General features: G+C 42.5%; 1 protein-coding gene across 2 annotated transcripts in view; it reads right to left on the bottom strand.

The window, feature by feature from the left end:
• The window catches only part of B3GALNT2 (beta-1,3-N-acetylgalactosaminyltransferase 2), a 31,170-nt gene that overhangs the window by 942 nt on the left and 7,894 nt on the right, over positions 1-22,334 (bottom strand). Inside the window, exons 2-11 of one of the 2 annotated variants that reach the window (XM_054162275.1) lie at positions 17,358-17,502; positions 15,924-16,024; positions 14,715-14,908; positions 13,343-13,438; positions 7,546-7,656; positions 6,787-6,865; positions 4,422-4,605; positions 1,828-1,953; positions 630-789; positions 184-240 (exon numbers count right to left, since the gene is read on the bottom strand). In XM_054162275.1, coding sequence (XP_054018250.1) covers positions 184-240; positions 630-789; positions 1,828-1,953; positions 4,422-4,605; positions 6,787-6,865; positions 7,546-7,656; positions 13,343-13,438; positions 14,715-14,908; positions 15,924-16,024; positions 17,358-17,502 — 1,253 coding nt within the window. Of the gene's footprint in view, positions 1-183; positions 241-629; positions 790-1,827; positions 1,954-4,421; positions 4,606-6,786; positions 6,869-7,545; positions 7,657-13,342; positions 13,439-14,714; positions 14,909-15,923; positions 16,025-17,357; positions 17,503-22,334 lie in introns of both variants that reach the window. The other variant, XM_054162274.1, reaches the window with a different exon arrangement.

Genomic DNA, 22,334 nt, shown 5'->3' on the forward strand with positions numbered 1-22,334 from the left:
TTAGAGAGAGTCAGTTCAGTCAGTTTTCCTTACAAAGAATCTAGTCTTTACTAATCTTTACTTCCACACAAAGGTCACCAACTACAAGTGTATGTTCTTCTCTGATCTGCTAGACCTATTCAGAGACCTTTAGGGGTGGTAATGGGGGCTGCTGGGGCAAAGACAGAATTTCTTCAGACTTACTTGGTATCTTTTGGGCCCTACAGCTGCCATCCAGATGCCCATACTAACATCTTCACCCTGACACAACACATTTAAAAAATAATTAAAATATAGACATTAGCAGCAGGAAAGCATGAAGCATGAGTCTGCAAACTAGAGTATGTTTAATGATGTAACCAGCAGTAAAAAATGTAACTACAAAAAACCTGTTTGACTGTTTTAGAGGTGTTAAATTAATTTCTCTTAGCTCTCCTGTGATAATACGCTGTTCTTAAAAGGCAGCACAGAAATCAAGACTACAGCTCCAGAAGTTATCAGTCCAAAACAGCTGTGCTTTGACCTAGAACAGACACTAAACACAAGTGACCAAAAGCACTGCAGAAAGCCAGCATTAACACTTGAGCAGTGTACACATGCTGCTCCCCAGACCAGTTTAAGATAATAAAAGTGAACCAATTCTTTAATACCTGGTATGTCTTCAGTCTTTCAGAGTTGCTTGCCAGCCACTGAACAATGTCTTTGGAGATGACATAGCCAGACCCACAAGCAAAGGCTGGATAAGCAGGACTTGGATACTCCAGTTCTTGCCATTTCCCAGTTCGATCAACTGCCCAATTTAGTCTGAAACTGAAGACCACATTAGATGTGAGATGTTTATACAAATCCTTCTGTGAAACCTATGAACACAGCTAACACCTGAAGTAACAATTAAAAGGAAGAAACACAAGGTGATGCTAATTACAGTTCCTAGCCTGGAGCACACATCTAATCAAACAACAGCTGAAAAGTATGGTCTCAAGTCTTGGGTAATAAGAGAAAATTCTTACAACAGAAACAAACACAACATTGTCTGTCAGGTCTTCAGCATATCTGCATCTGCTGCTGGGCTTTCATCCAGGGCCTTGTCTGTGTTCTGGAAACAAGCACATCTTGTGTCCAACCTCCTCTGGTTAATTGACATGACAGAAAAGTGGTGCCTCCAGTAGGCATGCAGTTACAGCACTGTTACACAGCACCTATTTTCCTGATAAAACTAGCAGCTGCTTAAAAACCAGGAAGCAAGGAAAAGTACTGGGGTTTTCTCTACTTTCTCTAAGCTGTTTTCCAAATGAAAACAGGTGACAAAATTAACAGGCAGCAGGCAATGAGTTCTTGTACAGGCCACAAATTACATACCCACCACTCAGACCTTTGGACTATCACAAGAGAGCCAGCTATTCCACACCCCTTATTAAATCACCTTATGAGTAAACATGAGCTAGTATCAGGTTAGTGAAGCCAGACATCTTCAGCAGCAAAGGCTGGCTTTTCTCAGGAAGCATGTTGCTCCAGGAAGACATGCAGTGCTGCTGTGCTACAATGAAGGTTACAGCAGCGTAGCATTTCTACTCTACTGGATCTGATACCAGTGTAGCAGCGCATTCCATGGGTGGAAGGGTTATTTTGATCCTCCCAGTTATTTACAAGTGTGATACAGGCTGGGAAACTTTGCTCAGGACTTTGTGAACCAGATACACCATTTCAGACAGCAGCAACATGGGCAGCAATGCCTGTCATGCATGGACTTCAAAGTGCATACTACAAAGGCATGCAAACAGACTTAAAGCAGTTAACCTTTCACTAAAAACATGGTATCTCTTAAAGACAAGTTAAAGCAAAACTCACTTTCCCCACCAAGTATTCGGTCTGTCCAATTTTTTCTGCATTATCCTGTTAAAAACAGCCTCCAAATCAATGTAACAGTCATCGTCTGTCTTCAGCAACAAATCAAAACTTGTTGATTCAACTGTCCTGTAGCCAAAATAAAAAGTGGTAAGATGCTGAGCTGCAGCCCACAACAGTTATCACAGTATCACAGTATCACTAAGGTTGGAAGAGACCTCGAGGATCATTGAGTCCAACCTGTCTCCACAGATCTCACGACTAGACCATGGCACCAAGTGCCACGTCCAATCCCCTCTTGAACACCTCCAGGGACAGTGACTCCACCACCTCCCTGGACAGCCCATCCCAATGACGAATGACTCGCTCAGTGAAGAACTTTCTCCTCACCTCGAGCCTAAACCTCCCCTGGCGCAGCTTGAGACTGTGTCCCCTTGTTCTGGTGCTGGTTGCCTGGGAGAAGAGACCAACCCCTTCCTGGGCGCAACCACCTTTCAGGTAGTTGTAGAGGGCAATGAGGTCACCCCTGAGCCTCCTCTTCTCCAGGCTAAACAATCCCAGCTCCCTCAGCCTCTCCTCATAGGGCTTGTGCTCAAGGCCTCTCCCCAGCCTTGTTGCCCTTCTCTGGACACGTTCAAGTGTCTCAATGTCCTTCTTAAACTGAGGGGCCCAGAACTGGACACAGTACTCAAGGTGTGGCCTAACCAATGCAGAGTACAGGGGCACAATGACCTCCCTGCTCCTGCTGGCCACACTACTCCTAATGCAGGCCAGGATGCCATTGGCCTTCTTGGCCACCTGGGCACACTGCTGGCTCATGTTTAGGCGGGTGTCAATCAGCACTCCCAGGTCCCTCTCTGTTTGGCAACTCTCCAGCCACTCTGACCCCAGCCTGTAGCTCTGCATGGGGTTGCCGTGGCCAAAGTGCAGCACCCAGCACTTGGACTTGTTAAATGCCATGCCATTGGACTCTCCCCATCTGTCCAGTTGGTCGAGGTCCCTCTGCAGAGCCCTTCAACCCTCTAACTGACCAACATCTGCTCTTAACTTGGTGTCATCTGCAGCAGATGCAGCAGAACATTGCACAAGGTCTTTTGGGGAAGCAGAGGGGGAAGGAGGAGGGCAGGAATGTCCTTCTTACCCTCAACTTTTAAACATTTTCCCTATTCACCAAGACTGCCTACTTGTCCTGTGGAGAAGTGATGCAGCTGCATCCTGTGATTATCTTACAACATGGATTTACGTATGAGCTGGAAAAAATAAACTTGAAGTTTTGTTCTCCAGGACAGATGGTGAATTTTTAATTACTCAACCTTAAACAGTATTGACCTGAGAAGGGTATGAATCCCTGATGATGATGGCAGCACAGTTGTTAAAAGGCAGTGGCCTACTCCTCTGCATGAGACAGTCAGTTCAAAGGCAGTACAACTGTAGATGGTTGTAAGCAAAGTGTGTGGAAACAGCCTAGTACTTAATTTTCCTCAGAAAAGCACCATTTATTAAAAAGGTAATCTTTAACTGTCTGAAATAGTTGAATATCTGACACTTGTAAAACCCTCAAGATTCTAAGGACCATTCCTGGGTTGATTAACAAACATACTTTTTAAGGGCATTTTCCTTAAGCCTTTTATTATTAAATCTTGAAAATTTTGCTTACCTGTAAGAAATTATCACAAAGATCTAAGTCTTGACATTTAAACTCTTTTAGGAACTGAAAGCATGGTTCAGTTTTTCAGTTGCATTTATAACCACAGAAGTTGTTAAGTAAGTGCATAAGCAACTGTCAGCTTTATTTCTTATTCCACAGCAACATTAATTACTTGAAACAGTTCTCTCAGAGTAAAAGAAAGAATTGTAAATTGGAGGTAATAACTCATTAGATTAATCACAGACAATGCAAAGCACTATGAAAACTCTTCCTCTCAACCCTCTGTTCCCCCTGCACACAAGCTTCTTATCCTTCCCCTCAGCACTGGTAAGGTGACAACTGGATTACAGCACACAGTCTTAAGATCCTCAGTACAAGAGAGACATGAACACACTGGATGGAGAGTTCCCCAAAAAGCCACCAAGGCAATTAAGGGACTGGAGAGCATTTCCCAAGAGGAAAATCTGAGAGAGCTGAGACTGTTAAGCCTGGAGAGGAGAAGGCTCAGTGGGGAGCTCATCAGTGCCCGAAAGGATGGTGTAAAGAGATAGTGCTAGGTTGTTTGAAGTGGTGCCCAGTGACAGCACAAGAATCAGTGGCCACAGAATGAAAAACTAAGCGTATGAGCTGGCCAAAAGCCATCCTTTGAAAGACTAAAGCTGCTAGTTTTCAGTCAGAACCAAATTGAAAGAAATTACAAGTAGACATGAAAATTTTCATACCTGGACTCTTTGAGCAGAAACTGTTTCCTGCCAGCTCATGCTTAATTGAGGCATCATGGGTCAGCACTCAAATACAGAGCCTATGTTACTCACTACAGGTCCCCAAAATTGTGAGAGAAAAACTCATATATGGTTTGTATTTCATGGAACCTGTCAGATAATGTAACATGCTGGATCATCTTGTTACATTGCTGTTTGTAACGCATAGTACTCTATTTTCAACTTACCATCGGTAGAAGTTCAGCAGTTTGGCTGGAACATTTCTGTAAGTGTCAATAACATCTACAAAAACAATATCATCATAGGTACTGCTTTCTTCCTTCAATAAAGCATCTTCTTTCTCAAGATTTTTGATGTGACTTGTAAACCTTTCTGCACGAGTATGGAGGCTTTTTAAAAGAGCATCACCTTCTGAAAGAAATCACACCCAGCATTAAACAGAGATGCACACCTACATACTGTTCCACAGGCTTCTCTTGGATCATACATGACATACACAATGAATCTGAAGATGTGTTCAGCTCGCTGGGGTTTGGCTGAGCTGGAGTTAATTCTCCTCAAAGCATCTTTCTAGTGCTGTGTTTTGCAGTGCTGTAGCTGGGTGTTGATAACACACCAGTGTTTTGGCTACTGCTGAGCTGAGCACCAAGGCTTGTGCTCTTCCAACATTTTCTTGCCCCAGGAGTATGCTGAGGGGTGTCCAAGATCTTGGGGAGGGGACATGGCCAGGCCAACTGACCCAAACTGGCCAAAGGGGTATTCCATACCATTATGATGTCAGCTCAGATATAAGAACTGTGTGAAAGAAGGAAGTGTGGGGATATTCATCCATGTCTTCTGTCCTCCAGAGAAACTGCTACGTAGAACCCTGCTTCCTGGGAGTCACAGACCACCATGTGCTGATGGGAAGTAGAGAATAACATCTTGCTTTGCTTTTGCTTCTATGCACAGACTTTTTTTGCTTGTGCTTACCATTATCATTATTAGATCACTCCTATCTTATTACTAGGTTCTGTTGTATCTTCCCCTCTTCCCTGTCCATCTAAGAAAGGGAGTGATAGAGCGGATTTGGTGGTCATTTGGCCCCCAGCCAGGGCCAAAACAGCACATGTGGTTATGAAAATTCTACAATTAGTTGAAAAATCTTGCTGAAATGTTAAAAAGCTGCAGAACAAAGAAACACTTTTGCATAAGGTCTGATACAGAAAGTTTGAAGGAAAACAGTATTCACTTCCTTTTCTTTTTAAAAAAATATTCACATTTTTAAGGTATTTTAATATAAAGAGTGTGACCTCACTGTTACTCTTACCAGTAAAAAGGCTGTTATATCAATTACTCCTAAAGCATGCATATCTGGCATAAAAAAGTAACACCAAAACAAACCCACAAAAAATCCTATGCTAAATGCAATCAAACTGCATTGCTTTGATGTTGTCCCCGGAGAGGCACTAACAAGCGAAACCTGGTTTGGCACTACTCCCTCTTGCCCTCTCCTGTTACAGGGTCCAGGGTGAGGCAGAGGAGCAGAAAATAGGCAGACGCCATCAAGTCCAGCTGGAGTCGGTGAGAGCTACGCCCTGTGCTTCACGGGATTCAGGCAGCCTGGAACACGTGCGACTGCCTGCTTGAGAATGTCAGTGTGCAGTTCACACACTGTACAGCGTTTTGAACTGACTGGCGAAATCTGGACAGGGAATTTGCCACTGGGCAGTTCCGTTTTCAAAAGGGGATGATTTGAAGTCTGCGTGTGTCATAAATGGATTCTGGGCTGTGGCAAGGACGTGCATTCCTCTGTTCCTGTCTGCAGGGCAAATAGCAATTTGTTCCAGCAGCCACACGTTCTAGCTGCAAAGCTCTTCTACAGTAGCAGCTTCCTCTCTCACATTTCCTCTGTTTTGCAATCTACCCTTTTGGATTTTCCTTGCCTTTTGGATTGCAAATCACAACTCCGGGTAGCACATTATCCAGCAAAAGCTCTGCTGAATAGCAGCCCAGCAGTTTTGTCAGTAACTTTGGCTAACTTTCCTAATTGTTTCTAAAGCTTTTGAAGCTTTACCTATTGCTTGGCTCCCTTCCTAAGCCGAGGGGTCCATCTCACCACCTAAGTTGGCATTGCAGTTTGTTATGGTGTAGATAAGATTTTTGCCATTTGTTCCTCTTAATTCCAAGTTTCTGATTTTTTCAGACTGGTTTCCTACTGTGCTATTAATATCTTCTGTGTGTAATTACCTGCCATCAACCAGGCAGGTGATCCTAATTAGTTCATTTGGTATAATAATGTGTATATTTAATAAATAATAATTCATATTTTATAATATTCCCAGCATATCAATTTTCACAAATTATAACACTTGTAGCTTAGGTGGTCCCTGCTGAACCCCATTACATAACTGAATGCAGGTAAAAGCTAAGAAAATATTGCAAGAATACTGACAGGCATGAGAAAAACAGAAGGAATTTAATTGTTTCCACTAAAAGAAAACTTAAGTTGATCAAGTTCATAGAGATAGCAAAAATTTTACCTCAGAAATGTAATTTAAAGGTCCTGGTTTAGTATAGTATCAAATGTGAGTCTGCTTTCAGCAGACTTACCTTGAACAGTGTAGATAAAACCACCTGCTATTCCCTCCACACCTTCTGTGAGCTCATGTGGCAGTGACCCTTCTCCTGCCTGCTAGAGACAGATTAATGAAAAGAAATAAATTAGTTCATCTCCCATCACTGATGTGGTGTTCCCTGCAACTGTGAGGTACAAAGTTTTCTGGCAATGGAGAATGAAGTTAATTTAAAGCTGTACTAGTTTAGGGACCTGTGTAACGAAAAACTAGGATTTTTATCTCTGAAGTTTTGTGTCATATTTTTGGAGTTTCACCTAAACCCAGCAGTACCTTGAAAGTGTTAAAAAACAAGTTTCAAACTGAGAGCAAAATGTAAACTTATTTTGGCTCAATTCCAACAGCACAGCATGTTTAAGCAGGCAACATTTCAACTGAAAAAAAAAAGAGACATTTGAAAAAAAACAAAAGAAATCAAACGCAAAACAGGCTTAATCCTATCAACTGGGATTTCGGCACAGCATTTTTGACCCACATTTTGCCATCTCTGATACAGTGATACTGCTACTCATCTGACAATGAGAACAGATGAACTTTACTACCTGCAAAGAAAGGAGAGCGTGTAGTTTTTTGTATGCCTTTGTCCTCATCCCAGACACAGCAAACTTCCCCTCTGAGACAAGAGAAGCCAAACTGACTCAATGGTTACAGAAAAGTTCAGGAAAGCGCAAAGCTGAATTGCCAAGACTTACAGGAAAAACAGAAACATGGTGGAAGAGAAAGCAAGATGACTCACTGTGATAACTCTGAAAACACCGCCTCCATCATTCACCGTCACCTTATGAAGGTTTCTTGAAACAAGGCCTTGAAGATCCTGGCTCTCCCACACAATGGTGCCTTCAAAACTCTGGTAAGAGAGCAAAACACTGTTATGAAGATATTCAAAGACTTCAAAAGATGAAAATCAAAGGGTTTGAGGGGTTTTATTTCAAAATATCCATTTCCATGCAACACAGAGCTTGAACACACAAAATAGACATTTTACTTACACTTCAGTATAAACAGAAGAAATACATCCATGAAACTCAGTAGCACATAATCATACTTTTCAGACTAATCATGAATCTCTACATCAGGAACACTGATTTTTTTTAGCAGAAGACCAGTATAAAAGGCTTTGGCTTTCTAACATCATTAAGATGACATTTGAAGGTGACTCAAAAGTGAATTTTTAAAAATCAACTCTAAAAATCCTGTATTACAAAGAGAAGACTTTAAAAGAGCTTTGGAAACAAATGCTGCTTTTCAATTATCTGCCAAAATCAGAGATCAAAGACTCAATCCTGACATCACCAAAACTCAAAGGCAAATACAACCACCTTTATCCTGGCAAAGTTATCGGAAGCCACTGTAGAAGAGTCACAAAACTCTGACCTCGCATCTTGGCTGATATGGAAAGGAAGAGAAAGACAAGTGGATGTCTTTACAATTTTCTAGTTCTAACTGTCAAGTTATGTCACTCTATGTTTTTTCTATGTGTGTGAGCATGAGTAAATTCTTGAGTCAACTTGAAACTGATCCACCTAACAGTCCAACTATTACCCATTTTATGTAAGACTTTCCTGAAGAGCCCTGAGAGCATGCAAAGGGACAAATGGAATCTTGTGCAGGGAAGAGTACTGGCAGTACTGCATTTTTAATCATCTCACAATTATGACAAGGTGGCACAGAGTAGTTGTAGGGTTATACTCCTGACTGCTAGATGAGTGCACTCTGGTTTGTTTCTACCAGTTTCATAGAAAAAACATTGGTATCTAATGGGGACCTTGGAACGGAGAAACAGCTTGTTTCAACTATTTGCAGATGCATCTCCTTCACTATAAAAAGTCTGTTTACTCATACTACTAATCTCTTCCCTGTTTTAGCCTCCTTGTACTCCAGAAATTTTCTCCATGAACTCTCCAGTTACTGATACAACATTAAATTTAGCTTAGAGTTCAGCTGAGTTCTTTGCTTTCCTCTAGAAGTTGGTCATAACATACGCAGCAGCCTCAGTGTTTAATGATAGCTGTGTATTTCATAAGTCTCCCATCTATTCTTTATAATGCCAGCTTTATAATCTGATAATGGAGCTAGTCAGCATTTATTCAAGCCTGACTTGCATGCTCAATACCTTCCCCTTCTTAAATTACCTGTCAGTTATCAAAACAAATGAACCATTACTAAGACATTTTTAGTAGCAAAACCCCTGAACACCCTGCACAGTAAAACCCACATGCTCAATTTCTCTAACTGCAGTGGCTGTCATCTCCCATTTCAATGTCTTTTGCTGTACAACAGGCTCTAATGCCACATCTGTGCTTTCTTTATAGACAAAACCTTTGGCAAGTTGTTTAGTGAGCCTGAGAGCCCTTACATTCCTCAGCAAACAAAAACATTAACATTCGCACCACTGAAACTAATTTCAAGCATGTACCAAGAGTCTTAACCAGTTATTACCAAGGAACCTGCAAGGTGTTCTAAAGCTGCAAACTATCATTATTTTCCAGGTTGACAGACCTGTAAGCAAATTTTCTAATGACTTTAGCCTTCAGTTATTCTTACTCTAAGTTGCTTAATGAAAGCTGAGGCCTAGAAATGCTTGAAGTGAAACATCAGTGGCACACCTGAGACTAACTCATCTGTTTCTTCCCTATTTAAATTCCAGCCTTGTTGCTGCCAAAGCACAGAAGCATTGTCAGTGAATACTGAACAGGTGTGCCAGCCCTGCCAGGCTGCTTTCCCAATCTTCAACAGCACTGTGCTTTTTGCTTCTCCAGCTGCTCCCCACCAGTAACACAGAGTGTGCATAGCACGGAGCCCCATTTCCATGCAAGCAGCCTGTGGCTTTTTGACACAATAAGCACATTGCTAAGACTTGGCTGTAAAAGCCCCTGTGTGAGTTATAGTTGTCTGCTAGTGGTTCTGCTCTTCCATACTTCCTGTTGTTCCAAAGTTGAATGATTGATTCTGTCTTTGACAATCTGGCCTGCCAGATGCTTACTCTAATGCTGCATTTCCCTCCCTTTCCCCAAGGCAAGCAGAAAGAGCAGGACTTCAGCTGGAATATGAATGAAGCTCTTCAGCAGTCTGTACAATTCACTACTTCTTGAAGGTGAAAACACAGAATAGATACTGTCTCAGAAACCACTTTGTGACAATTAAACAGCTCACTAAATTTACTGCTCTCAAACAAATATGAGCATGTGGCTGTTCTACCTCCTCTGAATCATCTTGTGTAGTTCAGCATTCTAAGTATCACAGAAGACTACATGCTGTGCATAAACCCTATTAATCTACATTAGACATCATATTATCCTGTAAACATTCAGCACATGACATGTATCAGATCAAGGAAGCCCACACAAAGAAATACATGAATATGAATATCCCCTTTCTAAGTGTAATACTTCCCATCTGCCTCTCAGAAAAATGCAATTATTGATAGCAAAATTACAATGGCCTAGAATTTTAGTATCTCAGAACAAAGTCTTACAGGGAAACATCTTACTGTTTACACTACCAAATTACTGGGTAAACAATACTCTTTAAAAAAGTAAAAATTCCTCAATCAATTCAGTATCAAATTAGACTGGTCTCATGCTAGCATAACAAATTTGCATAGTGTTCAATAAAAACAGTTTAAGATTATGAACCAATTAATCAGCTGCAGATTCCCCTTAAAAAAGCAGGTTTCTAAATGCATTCATTCTTATGGAGACAGGGGAATAAGCTAGGGATTAAACTGGCTCCAAATGTTCTCTCCTCCCTTCATTGTCTTCTCTTGCTCCATTCTTTAACAACACACTTATTTCTTGCATAACAAAACAACCCAGACCCAAAGGCAACCTACAGAAATAGCAGCAAGGGTCCAGTCATACAAGACTCCCACATCCTTACACCAAAATACTACTCTTCAACTGCACTCCTATTCCCAAAGAGGATAAAATACTTTAGAACCTGCCTCATTATCTCACCTAATGGTATCTCAGGACAATCAAGAATGCCAACACTCCAAAAAGCAGCCTGCTCCCAAATTTCTGAGGGCTCCTCTTAAAATAAAAAGAGGAAAAAGGAAAAAACAACCACACTTCTGATGAAGGATGCTGACATGTTTTAAAAACCAAAATACTAGTTTTCTGTGCACCACACACTCCATGTAGACCTTGCTTGAAGTTCTAATTCTTGTTTCCTTGCATGGTTCAATGAACAAAAAATTCCTCACTAGTGCTACCAGAAAAGAAATAACCAAAATTTCAGTAGCCCTCAGTAAGAGCTTCTCCACTACAGCTATGAAACTAATACTGTCACTGCACACATAACAGTATCTTCTTGTTATGTCCAAGACATGAGAATCAGAAATGTCTCTTCCAGATGTTGCTTAGAAATCTGTCCCCTTCTACCCCATCTTGTGCACCAATGTCTGAAGGAGCAGGAGGGAGAAGGCAGTGTCCCATTCTCTGGTAAATTCTCCCACATATTGAAGCAGGTACAACTTTTATTAGAAACTGAAAGGGTTTCTGAAATTCCTACTATTTGTCAATGCAGTATCAATTTGCATTTTTTCAGCCCTTTGCTTTGTAACTACTGGTGATAAGGAGATGGCAAAAAAGAAATTCTAGATTTCAGTATGTGTATGTTGTAGGGTGCTCCAAACCCCCCTTCTCCCACCTCCACCTGCAGAGGTTTGAATGGGAGAAGACAAAGGCACGAAATTCTTTTCCCTTCCCCCTGCAGGCTTGAGTGGGAAAAGTTAAAAGAGGCCTTTCCTCCAGCTGGGAGCTGAAGTCCCTCACGTGTATTCACTCGTGGGGAAGCCCGCGCTGGGATCTGGATCTTCACGCCCGGTATATATTGGCACTGGACACACTGTCTAGGGAAATCTTAAACACAGTGACCAGAAAGTGGTCTCAGACTCAGTTTTGGGACTTGTTTTGGACACGTTTTGGACTCACTAGATTAACAGTGAAATTGGAGAGATTAGCCTGCAGCACCTGGACCTGGCTTCTCCCCAGACCTCTGCACGCTGGGTTCACAGTATCACAATATCACCAAGGTTGGAAGAGACCTCAAAGATCATCGAGTCCAACCTGTCACCACAGACCTCATGACTAGACCATGGCACCAAGTGCCACGTCCAATCCCCTCTTGAACAACTCCAGGGATGGTGACTCCACCACCTCCCTGGGCAGCCCATCCCAATGACAAATGACTCTCTCAGTGAAGAACTTTCTCCTCACCTTGAGCCTAAACTCCCCCTGGCACAGCTTGAGACTGTGTCCCCTTGTTCTGGTGCTGGTTGCCTGGGAGAAGAGACCAACCCCTTCCTGGCTACAACCACCTTTCAGGTAGTTGTAGAGAGCAGTGAGGTCACCCCTGAGCCTCCTCTTATCCAGGCTAAACAATCCCAGTTCCCTCAGCCTCTCCTCATAGGGCTTGTGCTCAAGGCCTCTCCCCAGCCTTGTTGCCCTTCTCTGGACACGTTCAAGTGTCTCAATGTCCTTCTTAAACTGAGGGGCCCAGAACTGGTCACAGTACTCCAAGGTGTGACCTAACCAATGCAGAGTACAGGGGCACAATGACCTCCCTGCTCCTGCTGGCCACACTATTCCTAATGCAGGCCAGGATGCCATTGGCCTTCTTGGCCACCTGGGCACACTGCTGGCTCATGTTTAGGTGGCTGTCAATCAGCACCCCCAGGTCCCTCTCCGTTTGGCAGCTCTCCAGCCACTCTGACCCCAGCCTGTAGCTCTGCATGGGGTTGCCATGGCCAAAGTGCAGCACCCGGCACTTGGATTTGTTGAATGCCATCCCATTGGACTCTGCCCACCTGTCCAGTCGGTCGAGGTCCCTCTGCAGAGCCCTTCTACCCTGCTCCTTATCTCATGCTGGAGCAACCCTGCCTGGTGTAAACTGTGGCTGTTCACTGGAAACACGCCGGCAGCGCAGCTTCTCTTGCGCTGTTAAGGCAGCGCTGCTCTCGTGGGAGCCGTGTCTAAGGACACTAACTTTGGTGGATTCCTTTTCTTCGGATTTATGCCATGTGATCCACAAATTGGATTATAAAGCTAGCAGTTCTGGAGGCTACCATCAAGGAGAAATCCAGGGACCATCTCCAAATTCCTACTCTGCCCTCATGAGTACAACTGGCATTCTTGGCTTTTCCTTAGGGTCCTGGTTTTCCTCTGATTTTATAAGTGGGGTAAAGCTATTTTATGGCTCAGCCTTTTCCATTTGCTGAATTCTCTAAATTGAGCTAAAGTTGCCCGTAAGCATCCTTGTGGAATTCCCGACCAAACAGAACCTGTAAATAAAATGTATCTAGTCTTGTACATAATTTTGGGGCAGGGTTTTTGGGGAAATACAGATAACTGTATTTTTATAATTCCTGCCTCGTTAAGTTATTCCCAATCAAAACAGTATACATACCCCTTCAACTAACATTCTGGAGGTTTTCACTTGCCCTTTTCTGCCTCAAGCAAAGGCCAGTTTTATCAATCAGTCTCTCCAGCCGACTTGAAAGAACTGCAGACAGTTCCAATAACTGCACATACCTCTGGCAAAATGAACTGCTCTACTGGCTTGTACCACAGTCTGTTCACTTGCACTCCGCAGCTTGGGGGACTAAAACGAGCACTGAAGAGAGCTTCCTGTGAACAGGAAACAAAAACACACCTTAAAAGTGCTGTGAGATCATGCAAATCTCTATCATTTCAGGTCCTTACAATAGTAACAGGCTTGTTGATTACATGAAACTTAGTGGAAGTTTTATTGTCACAATAATTCAAGTGTTGGATTGATACGGTGGAAGCAAACAATGGAACAAGAGTGTAAATTCAACTAGAATTCAGCCAAGAGATTCAGACTCCTCTTCCAGTTTACAGACTTAGTTTAAATAGTTGAATGCTATTAATTGCAACAGAGGATGTTGACTTCTAAAACTTAACTGCTGCTATACTACATAGGCCCCCAAATGGCTCTTAGATAATAATAAATTACAAAGATACTGTATTGCCAGATCTCCGGTCTTCAGAAAACAGCCTTCGAGCACTCCTATGATACTAATTTTTCTCCTTCCCTGGAAGCAAAAAGCTAATGTAGATCACATTAACAGGCTTTCAACATTTAGAATTCTATCATTTATCAAGCATAAACCTGACCACAGAACACTTTTTTTCTATTACAAACCAAACTCTTTGGAAGCCCACCATAAAAGCTTTTCTTAAACTTAATTATTAGCTTAAATTTAAAACCCTTTCTGCTGTAGCAGAGCCAGAAATCTTGAAATTGGCCTGCCAAGTTATTGGTAGAAATAGATTCAATATACCAAATGCAACAATCATACCCTTTTTTCCCTCCAAGTTAGCACTAAGCTGTTCTACAGATGCATAAAGCTTGGGAGTGGGGGAAATTATCACTCAAGTTTGATTACTACCTCTAAGCAATACTTGTTAATAATACCAGCTTCTAAGAATCTCAAAGTGTCTGCCAGAAGAAGACAAAAAAAAGTTACAGCTGTCCTGCACCTCTCTGCTTGAAGGCACCAAATGTGTCTTTCTGCAAATGTGTTTTAAATACATTCAACTGTGTTTTTTAAAAACTTCCTGGATATTTGTCAGTAATTTAGAACCTCAAATGTGATCAAAATTATGTCTTGCAATTAGATACAAGTTCTCTTTCCAAATAGCATTTAACTAAACTGATAGCACTTTATGAACTGCATCTTTTCCCCATCCAGGATGTGTGTTCATTTACCTATGAAATAAGAATTTACAATGTAACAGAAGAAAAATAAAATTGATGTGCTTGTCAGTTTGTGCTTCTCTTCTAAATCACCAGAACAGCGTGTTGTTTCCTGTTAGAACTTAATCCACAATGAAACAACATGCTTTAGTCCACTTTCAAAATGGAACTACAATGCTCTACCTCATGTTCTGCCTGGTACAGTTTCACAGTGATGTTCCTCTGGAATCCCACCCCATCAGCTTCATAAAATACCCCAAGACTGGTAATGACAATGGGGTAAAGTACACGGAAATTCACGCTGACAATTCTGTCTTCAGATAGCACAGAAGGTACATCCTCAGGGAGACTGAATGCTTCAATTTCCTGATTCAAAACTGTATGTAAAAGAAAGGACAAAGGTGAGGTGGTAAGACTTCAGGGTTCTTACACTGAATACAAACAAAGCACTCTGGACACATGCAGCGCATTCCAATTCAATTAATTGGCACAGCTCACAAGTGTACAGGGATAACCAAACGCTGGAGGAGAAGAAAATACAACTGTCTGCATACTGTAGCAAGGAGAAACTCACAGTGACCCAGCAATTGCAGGGTACCAGCAACTGCAAGATAATGCTTACATATCCACAGGGAACAGACTAGAAACACAATAAATCCTGCCTGCCTTTTGGCATTATGACTACCCAAAGCCCTGAGGTACCATTTAGTCTTGGGAGATTGGTTAAGCAGTGGATGTTGCCATTCAAAGAGAAAGTAACATAAGTCTCATTTTATGGTAAATCATTGGCTTAAGAGCCAAGCAATAGTTAGTTAACTTGCAACTAAAGAGCAAAAATTAAACAAAGAAAAAGCTGGAAGGAAGAAGTTACTGTTTTAGTTAGGAATTTTTATATGGCAGAGTTCAATTTTTTTTCCTCTGTGGTACATTTCTTAGTTGTTCTCTCTTTAGAGCAGAATCTGAAAAACCTTTCATCCAGAGTTGCTTAGAATTTACTTTGTCATCAGTGAAGTCCACCTGACACTCAAGACTCTGGTGCCTTGCTATTTTCTTCCTTTCATACTAGACTAGGGCATTTTGGTTCTCCCCTACTTCACCTTACACAGAAATGGAGTAAAAATGGAGATTACATGGGATCAGCTGTCACTTGACACAAGGAATACACAAATCCATTAGAAGTCAATGGCCTCCCCTTCCCAGGCTCCAACACCTCTCCCTTTCATGCCTGCACAGGGTGCTCACACAAAGATAATGCAACTATTAAGACAGCAAGTTACAGGAGGCATTTCTTTTCAAAACCAGCTCTGTCAGTTAAGCTCACCAAACGACTCTCAGAAAAGCTGATTTGGTTTTAGTTCATATCATAGAATTTTTAAAAGTTAACTTCTATACCTGGGTTACTGATGTTCAGAAGTTTGCAGGAGTAGGGGTCCTCTCTGTCCTCCACTGGCACAGCACAACCATGCGCACCTATTATAAACTTGACAAGGACACTAAAATAATTTGGTTTTATTAACACCAGTCCTCTTGCCTCCTCCCTCCATCTTCAATAAACTCACTTCATCACAACAGCCTGCCTTCCACAGGATTAGGATTTTGAATTCCATAAAAATCAGCAGTATGTAGAGCAACCATGTGAATCCCCTCTGAGGAGCTCAATCCCAAACCCACATTAGCGTTTCATATTGCATCAGGAAGATTGGCAACTAGGAATGAGATTCAAGACAGCCAGCACACTGAACAGAAGAAAGACCTAAAGCAACACTGAAGGATCTTGAAGACCTGACTTTCCCTGCCTGGCTTTGTTACTCAATTCAAAATCGTTTAACTATTCTGTACTCAAAAGGTAACCAAAATACATAGTAAGAAAAAAAAACACAGCATCAAAGGAGGAACAAAGACTCCTGGCTACCCATTACAAAGAAATGTCTCAATTTGGGGTTGTAGCAAAACAACAGGTTGCTTTTTCCAGCCCAGATCAACGTACCACACTGAGCCACAGTCAGGAGCAGTACGAAGGGCAAGAAGATCCCCAGTCTTTCACCTAACAGCTAAATATCCTCCTGGAACTCCATATGGGTTGTGAAAGGTCACATTTTTAGATGACTGAAGTAGCTGTGCTTCACTCCAAATTGCATGCTGATGCCAAATTTGTGAATGGTACATGGTTTCCTGTATGAGGCCTATCAAGGTAATGTTTCCAGGCATGAACTGCAGCAGAACTTTCTCAGCAAAAACAGAGCTGTCTGTAGACTGTCAAGTCTAAGCAAGCAATTAGGAAGGCTTCTGCCGGTAAGTCACACTGCAGCAGTCTGGTGCACCTGCTTCAGTGGGAAATAAACCTAAACTTTACAGCTGAAGCTGCTGCAGAAGTTTTTTGTGATTCTCTCACCAGTGTGATCCTGCCTGCTTCCAAGCATCCTGGATTACTATGCATTTTAAGGTGTGCACTGTACAAAGCATACATTGCAACACAAAAAGTGCAAAGTCTTACACACCAGTAATGAATAGTGGCAACCAACTGCAAAAACAAACAGCAGAGAACAGTCAAATAATTCCATTTTATTCCTTGCATAAAACCCAGTTATGGCCCAGAACAAGAAGCATTCTTACAAATCACTATGTAATTTTTTTTTAATAGACTACAAGAGGCTCACAAAGCCCAGGAAACCATGAAACTTTCCCAACAAAAAAACAAACAAATCCCACCAAACCCACAAGCAAAACAAAACAAAACAAACAACAGAAAATTCAATCAAGGTATTTCAGCACCATAAGTCTTTATAGTTTCCCCCCCGCCCCAAATCACAAACCAGTAGAGATTACCGTTGGCTGAGGGCAGAATGCTGTTTCAGGTGCTTGAACCAAGTGTTCCTTATAACACTGCGCAGCTCATGATTATGTCGAGCTGACAAAACACCTACAATAACATCATGTTTTGGCTTCCACAGAGGAAAGAAGGCCAGAGGACCTAGAAACATAAAGTGACAGACTTATTATAAACCTGAATTGCAAGAAATCATTACAATGCATACCAAAAGCAAGAGTACTGGGAACCTGGAAACATCAAAAACAAGAAGCAGAATTACTATCACATTCTTGGTTCAGATTTAGGGCTCCCAGGCAGCCAGCACCAGAACAAAAGGACAGAGTCTCAAGCTGCACCAGGGGAGGTTTAGGCTGGATGTTAGGAAGAAGTTCTTCATAGAAAGAGTGATTGGCCATTGGAATGGGCTGCCCAGGGAGGTGGTGGAGTCACCGTCACTGGAGGTGTTTAGGAAGAGACTGGACGGGGTGCTTGGTGCCATGGTTTAGTTGATCAGATGGTGTCAGATGATAGGTTGGACTTGATGATCTCAAAGGTCTTTTCCAACCTGGTTAATTCTATTCTATTCTATTCTATTCTATTCTAACATTTTCAACATGCCAAAACCTTCACCAGCAATCTAGGAAAACTTTACTGAAATGAGCTTATTAAGCAAGTCACCATAGGTGAAAACAAAATGAAGAAACAGTGACTCACAAAGTAGGCTCAGTTTTGACTGACAGATTCTTCCATTCTTCAAATATATGACTGTCTTATGAGCAAACTACACCCCTGAGAACATGCTCTTGCTGGCCTTCTCACTTTCCTATCAGCCACTGGAAGCCTTGTGGGCAATGTAAAAGATCCTACTGTTGCCTCTGCTAATCTCCTTTAGACAGTCTGGGCCTTCAGTTTGCCCATTGATAAATCCTCCAGCATGGAGGGGGCTTGTCATGACTGGTATCAGGCCTTGACTACCAGATTTCACCATTATGTAGGACTGTCAGATTCAGAAATATGTCCATTTCCCTCCTTCCTTTTTAAAATTCCTGAACCACCTGACTCCACCATTTCAATACAGTATGTCAAGGCGTTATTGTTTCTAACCTTTTCAAGTTGAACAGCACTCTGCCTTCACCGAGTGTATTACATCCCTACACAAGGGAATGCTCTGGTTTTATTCATAGCTGGATACATCTGCAATCCATGATTTAGCTTGTGCAGTTTTAATTTAGAGATCATGAAAGTTGGACTTGATTTCAAGTAAGATTATGACTGGATAGACCCCTGAGAAGCTCTGACAGAGCCTGCAAACAGTCAGGCAAGTAGCTGAACTGAAATTGCTTTGTTAAATTTATCAGCCTGGAGTTAAAGAGAGATTTATATTTGGCTTTCCTCTCACCTCAATGGGTTCTGCTTGTGAGGCTGCAGATAAAGAAAACAGATATAAATGTGAGGGCCCTCTTATCTAGTGCATACAGCATAGACAAGATTTTTTTAAATCTAATTTGAAGAGACCAAAAATATCACAGTCAGTACTGTATGCCCCCACTGGAAAGAGTGGAATTATAATCTAAATTCTACCATATTGAATATTCAGTGTGTGGCATGCAGTGGAACAGACTTTGCCTTGCTCTGCACTGAAACAAAACCAAAAGATTTCAGTATATCTTTTTTAGTTTGATTTAGAGGCTATTAATAGTGGGTTGCACCTGACTCCCTAGTTCCAAAGCCAAATAAAACAGTGCTCTGTAACTGATTCTCAGAGCAGTACAAGAGCAGGGAAAGTACAAAGCGATGTTTCCACAGGCAAACTTTTCCTAGCCTACCTCCCACTAAATATTTTAGTTTTAAGCACACACACACTGATTTTCTGGAAAAAGGTTAAGTTCTGCAATTGTTTAAGCAAGTTTATACTGAAAACAGCTACAAACTTATCAATAACTTAAGATTAACATAAGAAAAGTTTACACATTTACATCAATTCATGAACAACTTAAAAACCCAAGCAGCAAACCACTAGTTTCAGGAGTTGATCTGCTGGAGGGTAGAGAGGCTCTGCAGAGGGACCTGGACAGGCTGGACAAATGGGCAGAGTCCAATGGCATGAGATTTAACACATCCAAGTGCCGGGTTCTGCACATTGGCCACAACAACCCCATGCAGAGCTACAGGCTGGGGTCAGAGTGGCTGGAGAACAGCCAGGCAGAGAGGGACCTGGGGGTGCTGGTCGATGGTAGACTGAACATGAGCCTGCAGTGTGCCCAGGCAGCCAAGAGGGCCAATGGCATCCTGGCCTGCATCAGGAACAGTGTGGCCAGCAGGAGCAGGGAGGTCATTCTGCCCCTGTACACTGCACTGGTTAGGCCACACCTCGAGTACTGTGTCCAGTTCTGGGCCCCTCAGTTTAGGAAGGATGTTGACTTGCTGGAATGAGTCCAGAGAAGAGCAACAAAGTTGGTAAGGGGTTTGGAACACAAGCCCTATGAGAAGAGGCTGAGGGAGCTGGGGTTGCTTACCCTGGAGAAGAGGAGACTCAGGGGTGACCTTATTGCTCTCTACAACTATGTGAAGGGAGGTTGTAGACAGATGGATGTGGGTCTCTTCTCCCAGGCGGCCAGTACCAGGACAAGAGGACACAGTCTCAGGCTGCGCCAGGGGAGGTTCAGGCTAGATGTTAGGAAAAAGTTCTACACAGAAAGAGTGATTGCTCATTGGAATGGGCTGCCTGGGGAGGTGGTGGAGTCGCCGTCATTGGAGGTTTTCAGGAGGAGACTTGATGGGGTGCTTGGTGCCGTGGGTTAGTTGTTTAGGTGGTGTTGGATTGGTTGATGGGTTGGACGCAGTGATCTTGAAGGTCTCTTCCAACCTGGTTTATTCTATGTATTCTATGTATTCTAGTTCCATTCCTCAGATTTTTACTGAAGTCAGCTGTCCTGTCTCTACTAACAGCCATACATTGAACTGGTGGCAAGGTTCAGTAATATGATTTGTTGGATGACAGAGCAACAAACCTGCAGCCCTATGTAACATCTGAAGCAATTTGTAAATCAAACACATTGCTCAGTCCTGTGAATGCCATTTTAGTTTTCATTCATCCTTGTAAATACCAACTACCCAGAGGCTCTGTATGTCTTCAGAGGTCATTACATTGCCAAGATCTGCCAGGTCTCCACAACAGCAGTGTGCATGAGACAGCCACATATTTATAAGACTACAATGGTATGGCAAATTCCCCTGTAGTCTCAGAATGCCTTCTCACATATCTCTTTTCTTTCCTCATTCTTTTTCCATCCTTCGATCATACTTTAAACAGCCTCGGCAGCCTTACCCATAAGCTTCTAATATAAATCTGACAGGAGGACTAACATTTCTGTAGACTGCACAAGGTATTGTATATACAGATTTGTTTTTTAACTTATCACTTTTAATGAGAAGCAGAGCCACTTCATTAAATCAAAATTAAAGGAAAATAAAATGATGAGCAGAAGTCTATGGGGTGACTTGACTCAGAATAGCGTAAGTTGGCTTGAACTAATTCAAAAAACTCACCTCCAAGTTACTCAAATCACATATACATACTTTTAATTAGCTTATATTTTTAAATTAATTATGCTTTCCCTTACATGGGAACATTAGTGTAACAGATGCTTCAGAATTAATATCCTACTGCTTTTAGAACAGACAGCTCTTTCTTGTTCCAAGCTATCTTCAGGCTTAGTAAGGCAGCATTACAGCAGTCTGTATTCAGAAGATAGTCTTCTCTGTCCCAAAGGGTTTTGCTGGTTTACTTTTTAAATGACTGGGAATAGGGGTGGGGGGTGGGGAAGGAATCTCACTTTCACAAAAACTTAATGAATAAGATCTCTGCTTATTAGAAAAGACTTCTACTTCCTATGGAAAAGCAGAAACAATACTTGATAATCAACTTTCAGAAAATGAGATTCATCTGTCTCTCTCTGAACTAGCAGAAGATAAAGTGACGGGCACATGAGGGGAAAAAAACCTAAAGCCATGATTTATTTATAAGGCTAATTCAGATATGTGCATTTATGTGCCTTGATGCAGAATAATTTAAGAGAAAACATTGCTGCCCTCCAAGTCAGTTACAGCAATTTACACAAGCAATCAATACTGGTCCCCAACCACAAGAAGGGTCAGATGGAGGAACCTGGAAACTCCAGGCCAGTCAGCCTGACCTCAGTGCCAGGGAAAGTGATGGAACAGATTATCCTGGCGGCAATAACTGCACACCTGAAGGATGGCCAAGGGCTCAGGTCCAGCCAACATGGATTTAGGAAGGGCAGGTCCTGCCTCTCCAACCTGATCTCCTTCTATGATCAGCTGACCTGTCTGGTGGACGTGGGGAGGCCTGTGGATGTGGTCTACCTCGACTTCAGCAAGGCCTTTGACACTGTCCCCCACAGCAAACTGCTGGCTAAGCTGTCAGCTCGTGGCTTGGACTGCAACACTCTGTGCTGGGTTAGGAACTGGCTGGAGGGCCGAGCCCAGAGAGTGGTGGTGAATGGTGCCACATCCAGCTGGCAGCCAGTCACCAGTGGCGTCCCCCAGGGATCAGTACTGGGCCCTGTCCTCTTCAACATCTTCATTGATGATCTGGATGAGGGGATTGAGACAGTCATCAGCAAGTTTGCAGATGATACCAAGTTATGAGCAGATGTTGGTCAGTTAGAGGGTTGAAGGGCTCTGCAGAGGGACCTCGACCGACTGGACAGATGGGCAGAGTCCAATGGGATGGCAATTAACAAGTCCAAGTGCCAGGTGCTGCACTTTGGCCACGGCAACCCCATGCAGAGCTACAGGCTGGGGTCAGAGTGGCTGGAAAGCTGCCAAACAGAGAGGGACCTGGGGGTGTTGATTGACACCTGCCTAAACATGAGCCAGCAGTGTGCCCAGGTGGCCAAGAAGGCCAATGGCATCCTGGCCTGCATTAGGAATAGTGTGGCCAGCAGAAGCAGGGAGGTCATTGTGCCCCT

This window comes from Dryobates pubescens, chromosome 6, assembly GCF_014839835.1.
Source record: "Dryobates pubescens isolate bDryPub1 chromosome 6, bDryPub1.pri, whole genome shotgun sequence".
Taxonomy (NCBI): Eukaryota; Metazoa; Chordata; class Aves; order Piciformes; family Picidae; genus Dryobates; species Dryobates pubescens.